Source organism: Nyctereutes procyonoides, unplaced genomic scaffold, assembly GCF_905146905.1.
Source record: "Nyctereutes procyonoides isolate TBG_1078 unplaced genomic scaffold, NYPRO_anot_genome, whole genome shotgun sequence".
In the NCBI taxonomy this organism is placed as follows: domain Eukaryota; kingdom Metazoa; phylum Chordata; class Mammalia; order Carnivora; family Canidae; genus Nyctereutes; species Nyctereutes procyonoides.
In genome coordinates this window covers 47,335,757-47,349,395 of record NW_026575140.1, presented here as the reverse complement: position 1 = coordinate 47,349,395, position 13,639 = coordinate 47,335,757, and the positions used below count along the sequence as shown (strand labels likewise).

At 54.1% G+C, this 13,639-nt stretch overlaps 1 protein-coding gene across 3 annotated transcripts in view; it reads right to left on the bottom strand.

Annotated features, from left to right (window-relative positions):
- Positions 1 to 13,639, bottom strand: part of MPRIP (myosin phosphatase Rho interacting protein) — a 153,914-nt gene that overhangs the window by 57,389 nt on the left and 82,886 nt on the right. For all 3 annotated transcript variants that reach the window (XM_055305452.1, XM_055305451.1, XM_055305450.1), the window contains exons 4-5: positions 10,960 to 11,111; positions 5,724 to 5,808 (exon numbers count right to left, since the gene is read on the bottom strand). In XM_055305452.1, the coding sequence (XP_055161427.1) occupies positions 5,724 to 5,808; positions 10,960 to 11,111 (237 nt within the window). The remainder of the gene's footprint in view (positions 1 to 5,723; positions 5,809 to 10,959; positions 11,112 to 13,639) is intronic.

Below are 13,639 nucleotides of genomic sequence, written 5' to 3'. Positions count from 1 at the left end.
CTGGCTGCCTAGGTGCCTGGCTACAGGAGACACCAAGAGCAACTCTGTGTCAGTGGCCCAGAATCTTCAGAAGGGGAGGCTCAGAGCAGAGACATCCTGGTCAAGATGAAAGCTCCATCTGGATGGCCCTGTGGCCTTTTCTCTTCTAGAGTCCCAGGCAGCATGCCCACAGTGCCTGGTCCCACCGGCCTCAGGCCAGGTTAAGCAAATACGTGAAGCAAAACCTGAAGGCTTTCTGCCTGGAGCTTGGAGAGCAAACACATGCAAGTTCTCCCTTCCCACAAAACCACAGGACCAGAGCAGGGGAGCAGGCATTAAAGGTGAGAGGACAAGTGCTGGCTCAGTTTGTCATTCCTAGACTTGTAGGTAATTAGGAAACAAGTCAGGAAAGAATACACCGTTGAGATGGCCCACTGGGTAAATGCAAAGCATGTGCTCACATAGCATTGTGCCAAGACCCACCCTTGGCCTCCTCAGCCTTCCCGTGTTGGTCCTCGAAAGCTAAAATCAGACACCTGGGACACAATGTGAAGGAAAAGAGTCATCGGACACAACCCAAATATCCAATCTACACTTGTGCCCTCCCACACAAACTAGAGGGGAGCTGGGAGCCCAGATCAGAGCCAGTGCTGCCCTACGGGAGAAGCATTCATGCAGGAGTCCATTTCCAGAGCATGCAGAGAATCTTAACACCTCAAACCTGGAGCCCAGATAGGGCAGGGTGGGATCCCCAGCTGCCCCACAGCACTAGCTCACACCCTGGGCTCAAACCCCCTGGTTGGCCCAGGATCCTGGGTGCCAGCTACAGAGGGCACTGTCAACAAGATGGCTTCGGACTTTCTCAAAAGTGAGACACGTCTCAGCTGTCTTCCCAAACACAAATGCCTACCTTCCACTCCTATCCTAGTGGCCAAACCTCATTTTTAGAAACCTTAACCCAATTCTGAATTGGGGTCCTTGGCAAGGATCATATATGAAACAGGTTATGCGTCCCCACATGCACGCACACAGACCCAGTACTAACCAGCAGGTTCTCTGACAGCCACTGACATGGAACTATGTGCTGAGCTCTGGTTCATCACCGCACCATCCTGTCCTCCCCAACAACACCTCACAGGGGAGGCTGCCCAGGCCAAGAGGATGTTGCACTCACGCTTGCATGGACAGTGAGGGCCAGAGTGAGCCTTCGAGCCTTTTCCACTACCAGGCACCCTCAGGAATGGCAGGGGGTGGAGTGAGCTGCTTTGGACTGGCATCCTAAAGGATCTACAGAGAAGCCAAAATGCCAGGTATCCCAATGGGAGAAGACAGGCATTTTAACCAAGTCCAAAACTTTGCTTAGCTTTGTAAGCACAGGATTAAAGACAGGAAGGCTCTTCTCACAAACCCAGGACACACCTGACTGCCTTTTTGGTCAGAGCTGCCAACAGACCTGGCTCCCAGGCTGGAGATTTCCTACAGCTTTGTCCACCTTGCAAGAAGTGGACTTCTTGGAATAAAATGGCAATGGTTTCTGACAGTTTCCTGAGGGCTCCAACAGAACCAGGCTCTAATGATCTAAGGAGAGACGGCCCCAGGGCTACCTGTCCCCCTAGCCAGCATACTGCCTTCACTCAACGTCCCTGCGATGTTTCCCCCAAGCAAGTCACTCTAGCTCCCCCTGCCATGGGCCCTGACAACTGGGTCTTCAGTTCAAAGGCCAGAAGCAAGAAGCTAGGCATGCTTTGCGGGGCTCAGGGCCAAACTGAGATTCCTCCCACAGAACTGGGTGGAGTGACATGCTCTGGGTGGGGCCTCAGTGAATCTGTCCCCTCGGTGGAAGATGGGCTGCACCAAGGATAGGTAGAAGTTGCCAGAAAGGGCCAAAGCAGAAGAGGCAGGCAGCTTTACTTTTGAGAAAAGTGTCCTTGACTTCAGAGGTCTCAGGTCCAAGCTCTGTGTGATCTGCCTACAGCATATGCATAGCCCTCTCTGGTGCTTGGGGGACTCCAACAGTGAGGGCAATGGCTGGCAGGGATCCCCAAGAAGTAGAGGAAATTCTAGGCCTGAGATCCAAGGGGCCATGACAGCGAGCTTGGGAAACAAATGCATTTCTTGGCAAGAGAACAAGCAGTTCTCTTTCTCTCCTTCGGAGGCTCTGCCTTCTACCACCTCTATGCCAACCCTTATCCTAGTGAGTGGAGACTGAGGGACAGTCTGGCAGCAGGAACACAGCCATGTTGGCTCCAGGAGAGGGGGTGGTTGGTGGGTGGGTAATACAGGGAAGCCTGATCTCTGGGTAAAGTTGTTTCTCTTTTCCAAGGTGTCCTGAGACTTGGCATAGGCCAGGTCAGGGATATGTGGCACTGCCTCTGCTCCTTACACTGTCACTGCTGTGGTAGAGAGGGCACTGGGGTTCAAAACATAGGCCTGTGGAAGCTCAGCCACAGCCAGCAGTATCTGGAGGGAGGGGACAGGCAGGGAGAAGGGACAAAAGGTCTGGGCTTCTATGTGTCTACTGCACATGTAGTTGCCTTATTTGGAGGCAGGAGCTCAGTTCAAGCACTGCTTCCAAGGATCGCTATAGAAACGCAGAGCTACCCTAAATGCTATGTGGCCTTCCATAGGTGCCTGTGGAAGAGGAAGGAGGTAGAAGTGCCAGGTTTCCTATGTTCTAGTCCCTGCATGGTCGAGATACCTGCACTGCTCAGGGTTCTCAATGCTTCGATGCTGTAATGAGGTCTGTGTGGTTTATCTGGCTGCTCAGAAAGGGTTTTCAAAGCAGGGAGGAATGAGGACACAGGGCAGAAAGGGAGGCTCAGGCCAGCCGCCTTCTGTAGCCCTTGCATACTAGCTAAGCAGGCACACTCTCTAGAGGGGGTCTCCTAGGAAGCCTTTCTTTCCACTTCCCAGGCATAGAAACTGAGTTGGGGCTCAACAAGGAGGGATGTGACCTGGAGCGGGTGTAGCAGTAGGCACCCAAGTAGAAAACAAGATACTCCAAAAGAGGTAGCCATGCACAACACATGTGTGGGCCTGAGAAGAAGCAGTGTACGGGACCAGGAGGGACATTCTTCCTGATGCACCTCTGCTCACAATGAGAGGTCTGTTGTTTTTCAGGTCTCTGAAGAAAGGCCCAGAAGCAGGGGCCAATAGCCTGGGGGATTGGGGATATGGGAGGAACCAGCATTCCAGAGCTCCACTTAATAAACCAAGTCTCCCAACCCACAGCTGGCAAGGGAGACAGGTGGCCCCTGGCCTCATAGTCTCAGATCTGGGATTTGGGGCAAGAGGGGTAAGCCCACTATCTTTCCTATCCTAGTCATACCCAGAGTGGATTATCACTCCTCTCTAGGCATCTCGGTATCAGGAGAAGTCTTTTCTCTTGGAGTGAACAGGGGCCAAATAAGAAGTACCTCCTGGAACCCACACCTCTCAGGTCTCAGGCTGCAGAGGCTCTGGCCAGGGCCAGCCTGTCTCCTTCCTGCCCCAGGCTCTGCTGGGACCTCTGCTCCTAGCTGAGAGGCTATCTGCTCCCCCTGTAGCCTGATCCTCATGCCCCTCAGGGCCTGGCTTGGGGGTCTCTCCGATGTTCTCAGAAAACCACTCAATGAGTATACTCTACATGGCCCCTACTCTCAACTGCTTGAGACATCTTCTTTAAGTAGGATCCCATGGGCTCTTCTGCCTGAGTTCGAGGAGGACAGGGCACAGCAGAGCAATACCTCCTGACCCCCAGTGGTTTTATGGGAAACTCCCTTAGGGCACAGAAAGAGGAGGCCATATACGGGGTGGGGGGGGGTCCTGGGTTCCTGCCTCTACGGGGGCCCCTAAGGCTTTAGGCTTCCATCCCTGCTCCATTTGGAGCATCCAAAACACTTCCAAGCATCTAGCTGCAGAGGGGAGGCCTGCCCAGAGGTCTCCAACTCCCTCTCTGGAAAGACCCCACATCATCTCCTGAGACTGGGTCATGGGGAGATGGGCCCCACATGAACGTTCACTGTCACCAGAAGCCTGTGGAATCAAATGTGATGTTCTAGGGAGCAAGAATCAGAAGGAAGAGTCCTGTCAGGCTGGCTTCTGCCAGGCTCAGAAGGGGGATGAGCAGAACAGGCAGGGGCACCCAGGCTCTGAGAGACCCTCAGAGAAGTGGCTGATCTCCCCACCCTGTGATCATAAGGCTTCTGCTACCAACTGAAAAAGCGAAGCTCAGCCACAGCCAGCAGTATCTGGAGGGAGGGGACAGGCAGGGAGAAGGGACAAAAGGTCTGGGCTGAATGTGTCTACTGCACATGTAGTTGCCTTATTTGGAGGCAGGAGCTCGGCTCAAGCACCGCTTCCAAGGATCGCTATAGAAACGCAGAGCCACCCTAAATGCTGTTATTCTGCCTGGGATTCTTCTCTCAAACCAGGCAGCTTTGAGGGATTTGTGTGTGTATCTGCTGTTCTCAAGCAGGAAGCCCCACTTTCAGCCTCCAGGAAGGTCTCTGATTGCATTTTGCTGAATTCTTGCCAGGAATACTACCTTCCAGGAGATGCTGGCCTGAGACTCCTTGGAGAGGGTGGACAGAGGGCAAACAATGACCATCAGTGGGGAGCAGGCCCAGTACCCAGGCCAGCACACACCTCCCAGTCCTGCCTGGGCCGACCTCTACCGCTCAGGGAAGCAGAGAGCAGCCAGTAAGAACTGCTGAACCCCAGAGGGTAGTCAGATTCCATCATGGGCTGGCTCCCTGCCAGACTCTGGGCCATGCAAGATGCCCAAGGGACCCCGATCCTTATCCTGCTCACTCCTGGGGTTGCTGTGAGGCTCTATCAGGCCAGGTAAAGCACTCAGTAACCCTTAAGTTTGGAGCAGAGAGGAGCATTAACTGAGCACCCATGATGGGCTGAGTGTTTCTTTCCAAGCCCACTATAATCCTGTAACTAGATCTCAAAAGGCCCATTCTGTGAAGCAGTTTACTGAGGCTCGGAAAGGTTAATTCGCTCCACCAGGGCTCCAGGAACATGAGAAGCACAGCAGAGAGGTGCAGAGCACTCCTGGGTGCCCTGTGTCCCTGCAGATGAGGACGAGAGTGGCCTCTGGGGATGGATTAGACTGGTGGGACCTATTCAAGCTACCTCCCTGCATCAAATGGGAGCTAGGGCAGGGACACAAAAGTCAAGGTCTTGTCAGTTTTTTCCATTTATGGTCAAAGTCCAGAGCAGAAACAGGGTCCTCCCTGGGGAGCTCCTCACTCGGCCAGGACACTTGTGGACCCTCCCTGCCTGGCCCTCCTTCTTGGCCTGCCATCTGCAGGATCATCCCTGTCTGTAAAGTAGAGCTGAGTGGAATACTTTTCTGAACTGTGGTTCACGAGGATATACACGTGCAGCAAGCAGCCCCTCCAAGCACGCCCTTTGCTCCCTAGCAGCTGGCAGGACAGCTAAGAAAGAGATACGTGCTATAATACTGCTGCTCAGCACTGGCTCGCTCCCTGGCAACATCCCAGGATGGCCCTGGAGACACGAGTAAAGTAGCCCTGTCCTGAAGAGGATCCTGCCTGTTGCTTGGACAGGAGCACACAGATTATAGCCCATAGACTGCTGGGGGAAAGAAGAGAATATGCAGGACTCATGACCACCTCAGCCCCATCTGGATCCTTTCCCTCACCCCTAATTTTAGGTTGGGTCCTGAAACCTTCTAACCTCCTGGGAAGCTCTCACTTCATCCAGCTCCATTGATAGGACACCCCTTTGCCTACCTGTGGTGTGGGAGGCTCCACTTTCCGCTTCTTCTTTTGGTTCTGCTTATTGGTTCTGGGATAGACCATGAGCATCTCTAGCCACCTGAGGAGAAAAGAGAGGGAGTACTGGCTCAGACCCCAAGCCTCAGGAACTAGGAACCTTGCTGGGTGGCCTAGGCATCAAGTCCAATGTTTCTTGCTTAGGGGTGCCCAACCAGTGGCCAGTCGTCTGGGCAGTGAGCAGGGCAGAACATGACCCAGATTTAAGCCTGCCACCACTGGGGGAGTGGTAGCAGTGCAACCTAGGACAACCATAGGCTGTGTTGGGACCAGGCCTAGATGCTGATCCCACAGTGACTATTATGCAGGTAGGGAGGGCCCTGTGGCTGTCCCTGGCATGAAGAGCCTGGTGGAATGGCAGGCATGAAGAGCCTGGTGGAATGGCAGGCCTGAGCACAGGCCTCAGAGTGCAGCACACATCACAGTTTCCATAATGACCCTATCTCCGGGGCTTACACATGGCTTTAAAACTATCCTCCCATGGTAGATTTGGCTAGCACAGATGGGCTGCTACTGGGTATCATTTAGGGCTATGGACACAGGAAACCAGGAGTTGTGCTACCAAAGTTCTCTGTGATGGGTCACTCCCAGGGGCTGAGTAGCTGACCACCCAGACCCATTCACTCGCCTCTGGGCCCCACCTGTACCCTGAGGGCTCTGGGGAAGGCCCACAGAGCTGCCCAGGGACCCACTCCAAGGCTGACATGTTGGAAGGTCCACTCTGGACCAGGAGCAGAGAAGGTAGCAGAGGGGTGTGGGAAGAGCTGAGCCTGAGGGCAGGAGGCCTGATACAGATCTGGCTCTGCTACCCTCTAACCATGACCCTAGGTGGCTCCCAGCCCCTCTGGGCTTCAGTCTCATCTCTGAAAGCAGGGGGTAGATCAGGCCATGACATGTCCACGGCTTGCCTCACTTGAGCTTTATTAACATCTGGGAGGGTTGGATGAAGCTGGACAGGAGAAGAAGAAGACAGGAAGGGCCTGGTGGTGAAAGGTATGCTCTCTAGAGGGGAAGGTATAACAGGAGACTCCAGTCCCCTTCCTCCTAGAATGTGAGGGTCTGTGCTGGGCCTGCTGCCACCCTAGGCCTAGTGGCGGCGGCTGAGTTGCAATGTGAGGCAGAGACCGCACTGCCAGCGTCCTGATAGTAGGCTGTGGCAACCACCAGCATTCAAGCCTGGGCCAGGAAGAAGGGCTCATGTCTTCAGCACTCAGAGGTGTTTCTTTAATTTGGGGTGGAGGGAGGTTGGGCATAGTCTGTGACCTTCTTGGACAGCCTCAGGAGGGTATGCCGGTTGTGTGGCTGGCAGCTGGGGAAGAAGCAGGCTTGGGTATGGGGAATCATACCATCTAGGGAGAGCCCAGCTCAGCTGAGAGCAGGTCCTTCCCTATTTGCTGAGAGAGTGAACACCTGCCTGCACCTATGAGAGAGACCTAAGGCACAGGTCCTATGGGTCACTCATCTGTGGGCTGGCCCCAAAGCAAGAGAAGAGGCATGACTGTATCTGCAAGGCCAGCAGATGAGCAGATTCTCTCAGGGTTTTAGTCATGCAATATGAGGAACTCACACACTCGTGAGGTTAAAAAAAGCCTGCTTTCCAACCTGCCCCAGGGGCTAACATTTCTCTGGGGCACTGCAGCAAGCAGAGACTGCAGAAGACCCCTCTTAGAGCTTTCCTTAGGAGAAGAGAGACTGTCTGACAAAGTCACCTCGTCCTCCAGAGCCCCAGGAGCACAGCAGTGTGACAGGCAGGTGCACAATGGCCCAGTTGCTATTTACTGGCAAGGCGAACAAGTAGGCAAATTGGCGAGCCTGCAGGACAGGGCCTCGAGGGAAATCTGCTGCTGTAGCGCTGCTGACTGAACATAGCTCGGCAAGCTCCTGGGCCAGCCTGAAGAAGGCTACAGACTTGGGGGCTGAGCACAGGCAGGGGCAGGCTGGGGCTGGCCTGGAACAGATGATGGAATGTGTCCCCGGCACTCAGAGTTCTCATGGAAGCCCAGCAGGAAGTGTGCAACGTCATTCAGATGTGCTACCATGTAAAGTACACCCAGGGAAGAGAGGTGAGGGGGTGAAGGTGGACACAGGATCAGCGGTGGAAGTGAGTGCAGGACAGGGCCTCGAGGGAAATCTGCTGCTGTAGCGCTGCTGATTGAACAGAGTTTGGCAAGCTCTGACTGGAACATGGTACAGTGGGTTTCCAACTCTGACAGCAAGAGCAGGATGAGATGGCGGGGAGCAGAACTGAGAGTCCAGGGCACAGGGAAAGGAGAAAGCTTGGGCCCAGCCAAGCTGGAAAGCCCCCCCAGCCCAACTCCTGCTTACACTCTACCTCCTCTAAAAGAGCTGCACTAAGCTGTGCCCCACACATCCTGAAGGCCCCTCCCTGGCACGAGAGCTGGGAAAGAGGACTGCAACTCTCTCCATCCAGCTCTGGGAGAGATGTTTCACGCTGCTTTGTTCAGAGAAGATCCCGGGAAAAAGGCTGGATGGACTGTTCCCAACTATTCCTGCTCTAAGTCAGCCCAGATAAAGTCTGCACCTCATGAGGGAGCTGGGTGCTCAAACCCATCTTAGGATCTAAATGCTCATAGATGAGATTTCCTAGCAAAGGAGCTATGCCAGGTGGTGAGGATGCCAAAGGAGGGTTCCATGCACAAAGGAGAAAGGCAGAGGAGACGCAGGCAGAAGTCTGTATCCAGGGCACACTGCCCAGCTGACTCCCTAAAGGAGACCAAGTGGACTAGCAAGTGGCAAAGACAAGGAAGCTGCTGTTGGGGGCCACTGGAGGCACTGTGGGGGCCCAGAGACAGACTGCCATGGTGTGAACCCTGCCTGCTGGGCAGAGATGAGTTAGGCCAAGACCGGGATGAGGACGAGTGGAAGCACTGAGTGATTCATCCTGGCTCTGGGTATCCCACTGAGCCACTGTACAAACTTCCTGCCCTCAGGAAGTGGCCCAGCCTACATGCGGGACCCAGAGAAACACATTTGGTATCCTGGTCCATCATTGACCTTGTCTACTCAAGCTGCATGGGAAGGGCAGTCAAGAGGTCCCCTGGGCTGTGGCAAGTGCCTGATAGTAGGATTTAGGCCACATGCCAGAGGCACTGTCAGACACCAGTCTCCTCGTGCCATATGGCATATCACTACATCACTGACCTGGTGGTCCCCCAGCTCACACATGCCTCAGCCTATCCTGGGGACCTTGGGACAGCCCTTCCCATTCCACGTGCTAGTCAGAATCCTCCATGGGACCTAGCTCCCAAGGGGAGGGCTAACTCTCCCCCAAGGAACCTGCTGGGCAGTGGAACCTCAGTCCAGGGGTTTCTGCCAGACAGGGCTGCAGCAGTAAGTATGAGTCAGGAAGTGCAAGTTCTGTGCTGTCACTCATGCCTTGAGGGTCCCCTTGGTCAGGGTCTTCAAATTTCCAGAGCTTCAGTCTCCTAACAGTAGAATGAGGGCTCTGTAAAAGCCCTCTACACTTTTTGTTTTTTGTAATCTCTACATCCAAAGTGGGGCTTGGAACCACATCCCTGAAATCAAGAGTCATATGCTTCTCTGACTGACTCACCTAGGTTCCCTGAACCCTCTATACTTATAAACCATATGGTTCTAGAATAAAGACCAGGGAGAGGCTGAGGCAAAGTGGTCCTTCTGTTTGCCCCTGGGAGTTAGAGATGCAAACTTGCCTCTCTCTAAGGGAGAAAGACTCAGGGAGCTGGCACCCTCAGTAGAGGGTCACCTGATCACTCTGCAGTGCAGCTCTGGCCCTCAGCCCCACCCCCCGTAACAGTGTGGATCTGAACTTTTGAACTCAGCAAAGACTGGGGACCTTCTGACCATTGTTCTTTCTCACTTCCTCATACAGCAGCCTTGGCCTGAGATCCTGAAGCTCAGCCAGTGCTCAGTCTTTTTACTTGTTGAAACCAAAAGGTTTCACATTATAGTTCCCTTTACTCTGCACTATAACCATCAGCCTAGTACCCCTAACCACCACCACCACCCCCCACCACCACCCCTGCTGATTCACTTTCTCTCAAAGTTTTCTCAGCTTTAAAGGACCAATGAGATTCTCCAAGATTCAGTGCCCAAGCTCCTGGCCAGGCTTGCTGAGACTGCTCATTACCTATGTACTGTGTGGCCAAGTCACACAGAGCTGCTAAGAGGTGCTCAAGGAGCTGGGACTCCTGGAAGGCACACGGTGCATGAGCTCAGAAGCATGGGGCTCTGCTCACCTGCACTGTCAGCTACCTGAAAAACTGGGCCCACCTCCCAGGGCTTCCCCTAAGCCCCTGCACAGGGTAGGACCAGGGCAATGGTGGAACTCAGAGAAGCCAAAGAAGCCAGAGCATCCAGCAGCACTGGAGGATAAGGTGTGTAGGCCCTGTGTGTAGGCCCTGAGGATGAGGAATGAGACACAGCCTCCACCCTCAAGGACTGACTGCTGGCTAAAGGAAGCTAGATGTGTACCAAGACAATCTGCATATTTTCTAAGAGTGAACTGATGGTGCCAAGTGCCTCATGGGAGCAGGCTTCCTGAAAGAGCAGACACTCAGGCTGACTCTAACACCCTGAAGGATAGAGGGGTCATTCCAGACTGAAGGCAGGGTAGGAGCTGCCACAGAGCTGGTGGGAAGCATGGGGATGTATGGAGATGAGCAGCTCAGCGCTGAGGGCCACAAGGGCGGTGGGGGTGGGGCTGAGGCCTGGGAAGGGGCTCCCTAGGACCAGCTAAGGAACTTGGACTTAACTCCCAGGAAATAGGGTTTCAGGCAGGAGAGAGGCAAGATATGCTCTGGGGACTGAAACCCTCATGGTGGGGTGATATACAGCTGGGAGGGGTGAGAAGGTAGGTGGGGAGACCAATGAGAGCCCAAAGGAAGATGAAGCAGCCCTGGAACTGGGGTAGTGCCAACAGAGGGAGGCCCCTGAGTAAGTGGGACATAAGGAGACAGCCTTGGTGAGTACGTGCACATGGGGGTGATACAAAGGCAGGTGGAGGGTGAAGCCAGCATCTGGAGTGGTGATCAGGCACACAGTGGCACTGTGAAGAGAGAGGACTCAGGAGGGGGGACACACCTGGGAGAGAAAGTGATGGGGATATTGCCCAATTTGTGTCAAAGGGAACTGGTCTAAGAACATGCTGGTAGGTAGGGAGTGCCTCCTCTCAAAATGCCTGTGGCAGACTCACCCGCTGATGATTTCCTTGGTCTCTGCCCGGATGAAGTGCTCCTTCTCAGGTGTCAGAATACACAGGGAGAACTTCTGGCCTGTCCGGCCCTCCCCATCCACCACATCTGTGCACTGGTTCATGTTGATGGTGCCCTGCGGCAGGGTCGTGGGCTGCAAGAAGATAGAGCAGAGTAAGCAGCATGGACTGTCCCTGTATTCCCAGGCCCTCCCAGCCCTTGTTGCTTCAGTAAGTATCTGAACCTCTTGCAGCTGCATGGAGCCCCAATACCAACAGACGCACTGGGTGGCACTCTGCCTCGCCTCCACCCTCATGGCCCCACTTCCTTTCTACCCATCCCAGGGAGGAGAGGTGACAGGCTCATTCTTCTCAGAGGACATCCAGCTGGACATTCCTCCCTAGCTGGAGAACAAGATCCCAGCTGGCACCACAGGAAGGGAGAGAAAGGGAAGGGGACAGCTTTGTAGGACAGCTGGGATGACAGAGGGAGCCAAGAGTCTGGTCTCACAGGGGTTACTGGTCCAAGAGAGCAGTGAGAAAAAGCTCCAGAGGAGGTGGTTCCAAAATAGCAAGGTTATTTTTAGAGGCAAGGAGGGAGCCGGAGGGAAGCCACATCCTGGAAGGCAGGCTGTGGGGCTGGCAGGCTGGAGCCACACATATCATAAATGCTTTAAAGGTAGGCCAAGCCCACTCAGGGCAGGTGACCCACCGCCACCTTCCAGGACTGCCCATGAGGAGATGCTGCAAGGCTTCCTGGCCAGAACTGGAACAATAAATAATCACCTTTTCCCTTTTTTGACATAGCTAGACACTGAAATTAGAGAAAGAACACCAACAACAAGCAAAAAAGGCATTACAGAATTCCTACTGGGGTGAGGGTCAGCAAAGAGGACCCTCCTAAATGATCTGTTCACCCTGAATCCTCTGGCCTCTCACCCTTCCCCCAAACAGAAAGGTGCCTTTAGGAGGGAAACAAGACGCCATGGCTGTCACCACACCAAAGGCAAAGGCTTGGAGTCAGGCAAGGCACTATCTTTGTGCCCCTTTCTGGTGGCTCTCACAGGGAATGAAGCCTAGGCCAGGACACCAGGTGGTGTGGGACATGGGGTGGGGAGGCTGTCCCCACTTCCAGGGCAGCTGCCAGCTTTTCTACTGAGTGTCCCCCAAGGACTCTGCACTTCCTCGGTTGGGTTCTTGACGACGCAGTAGGGGGAGAAAAAGGCAAAGGTGGCCAGCTGTTGTTGCCTGTCAGATGCCTTCCTCCCAGAGCTCTCAGGTAGGGCATACCTCTGTCCAGCTGTAATCTCTCTATTGTCAGGACACAGGGAAGAGGCCTAGTCTGAAGGTCCAGATGCTGAGTCTGGCATGAGTGCCAAGCTCAGACCAACTATCCCCACTACTGGAAACGCTTTTTTTCACCTGTCAAATGAAAGGAAGCAGGAAGCTCCCAGACCCCTCCAGCTGGAGAGCATATGAGCTTCCTAGTACTCTCCAGGCCAAACCACCAGCATTTTGATGCAGTGCCACCTCCCCTCCTCATTACCTGGTGCCCAACTACAGAAGCCAGACCAGAAGAGCACTGAATTACCTAGAGCGCTCACCTGCTAAGGCTACCTGATTTCTGGTCCAGAGGAGAGGGAAGAAGTAAGATCCCCAGCTCCAAGCAAGATGCCTTTCCTTCTGGAGTCTCTGGGCCCAGCCTATCCTCCTTGGGCTCAGCTCAGAAGGGAGGTAGCAGGGCAGGAGAACCGGCTGTGAGCTCACAGGGAGGCCTCTAACTTCAGGTGGGAAATAAAGGAGGGGCCGGAGTCCCACTCCTGAGGGTGGGCCACATGCATATTAAGACTAGTGCTCTTCCTCAGCAAAGTAGCCTTGTAATAGCTCTCCTGGGCACTCCTGGAGAGTCCAGTCCCTGAGGTGGGAAAGGGAGCTTGGGAGGTTATCCTCCAACCAAGCAATAGGGTTCTTCAGGAGCAATGAGCAAGGGAGGTGGCCTGGGATCTGCCCACTTGTCCTCTGGCTGGGGAGGCCCACAAGCATGTAGGGGCCCCCCACAAATGAGCTGCTCCCACAGCCTCAAGAATGCACCCTTTCAACCCAGGGCAGGGTCTGCATAGTCCTTCCAGGCTTCCCAACCTCCTCGTTCCAGTTCCAGCTCCTCCACTTTTCAGAATTTCTAATCCCAAGTCTTCTATGGCATCATGCCACTGCCCCATCTGAACCCTCTTTGGACAAACTAGGGGTGGTGACCTCTGCTCTCTCGGCTCAGCCTCCCCCACACAGAAGCACATGCTCCCTATTGGCACCGACAAGGCTCATGGATTCTCTGGAGTGGATACTCTTGTTTTTTTTTTTTTAAGAGAGAACTTCTTTCACTGTTCCAAGTTCAATCTTTTTTTTTTTAATTTTTATTTATTTATGATAGTCACACACAAAGAGAGAGAGGCAGAGACACAGGCAGAGGGAGAAGCAAGCTCCATGCACCGGGAGCCCGATGTGGGATTCGATCCCGGGTCTCCAGGATCGTGCCCTGGGCCAAAGGCAGGCGCCAAACCACTGCGCCACCCAGGGATCCCCTGGAGTGGATCCTCTTGTACGTGAAACAAGGACACTTATGATGTGGACTGCTGTGAGTATCAGAGCCATGAGCAGGATCACAAAACTGAGAGGGGGAAAAGGG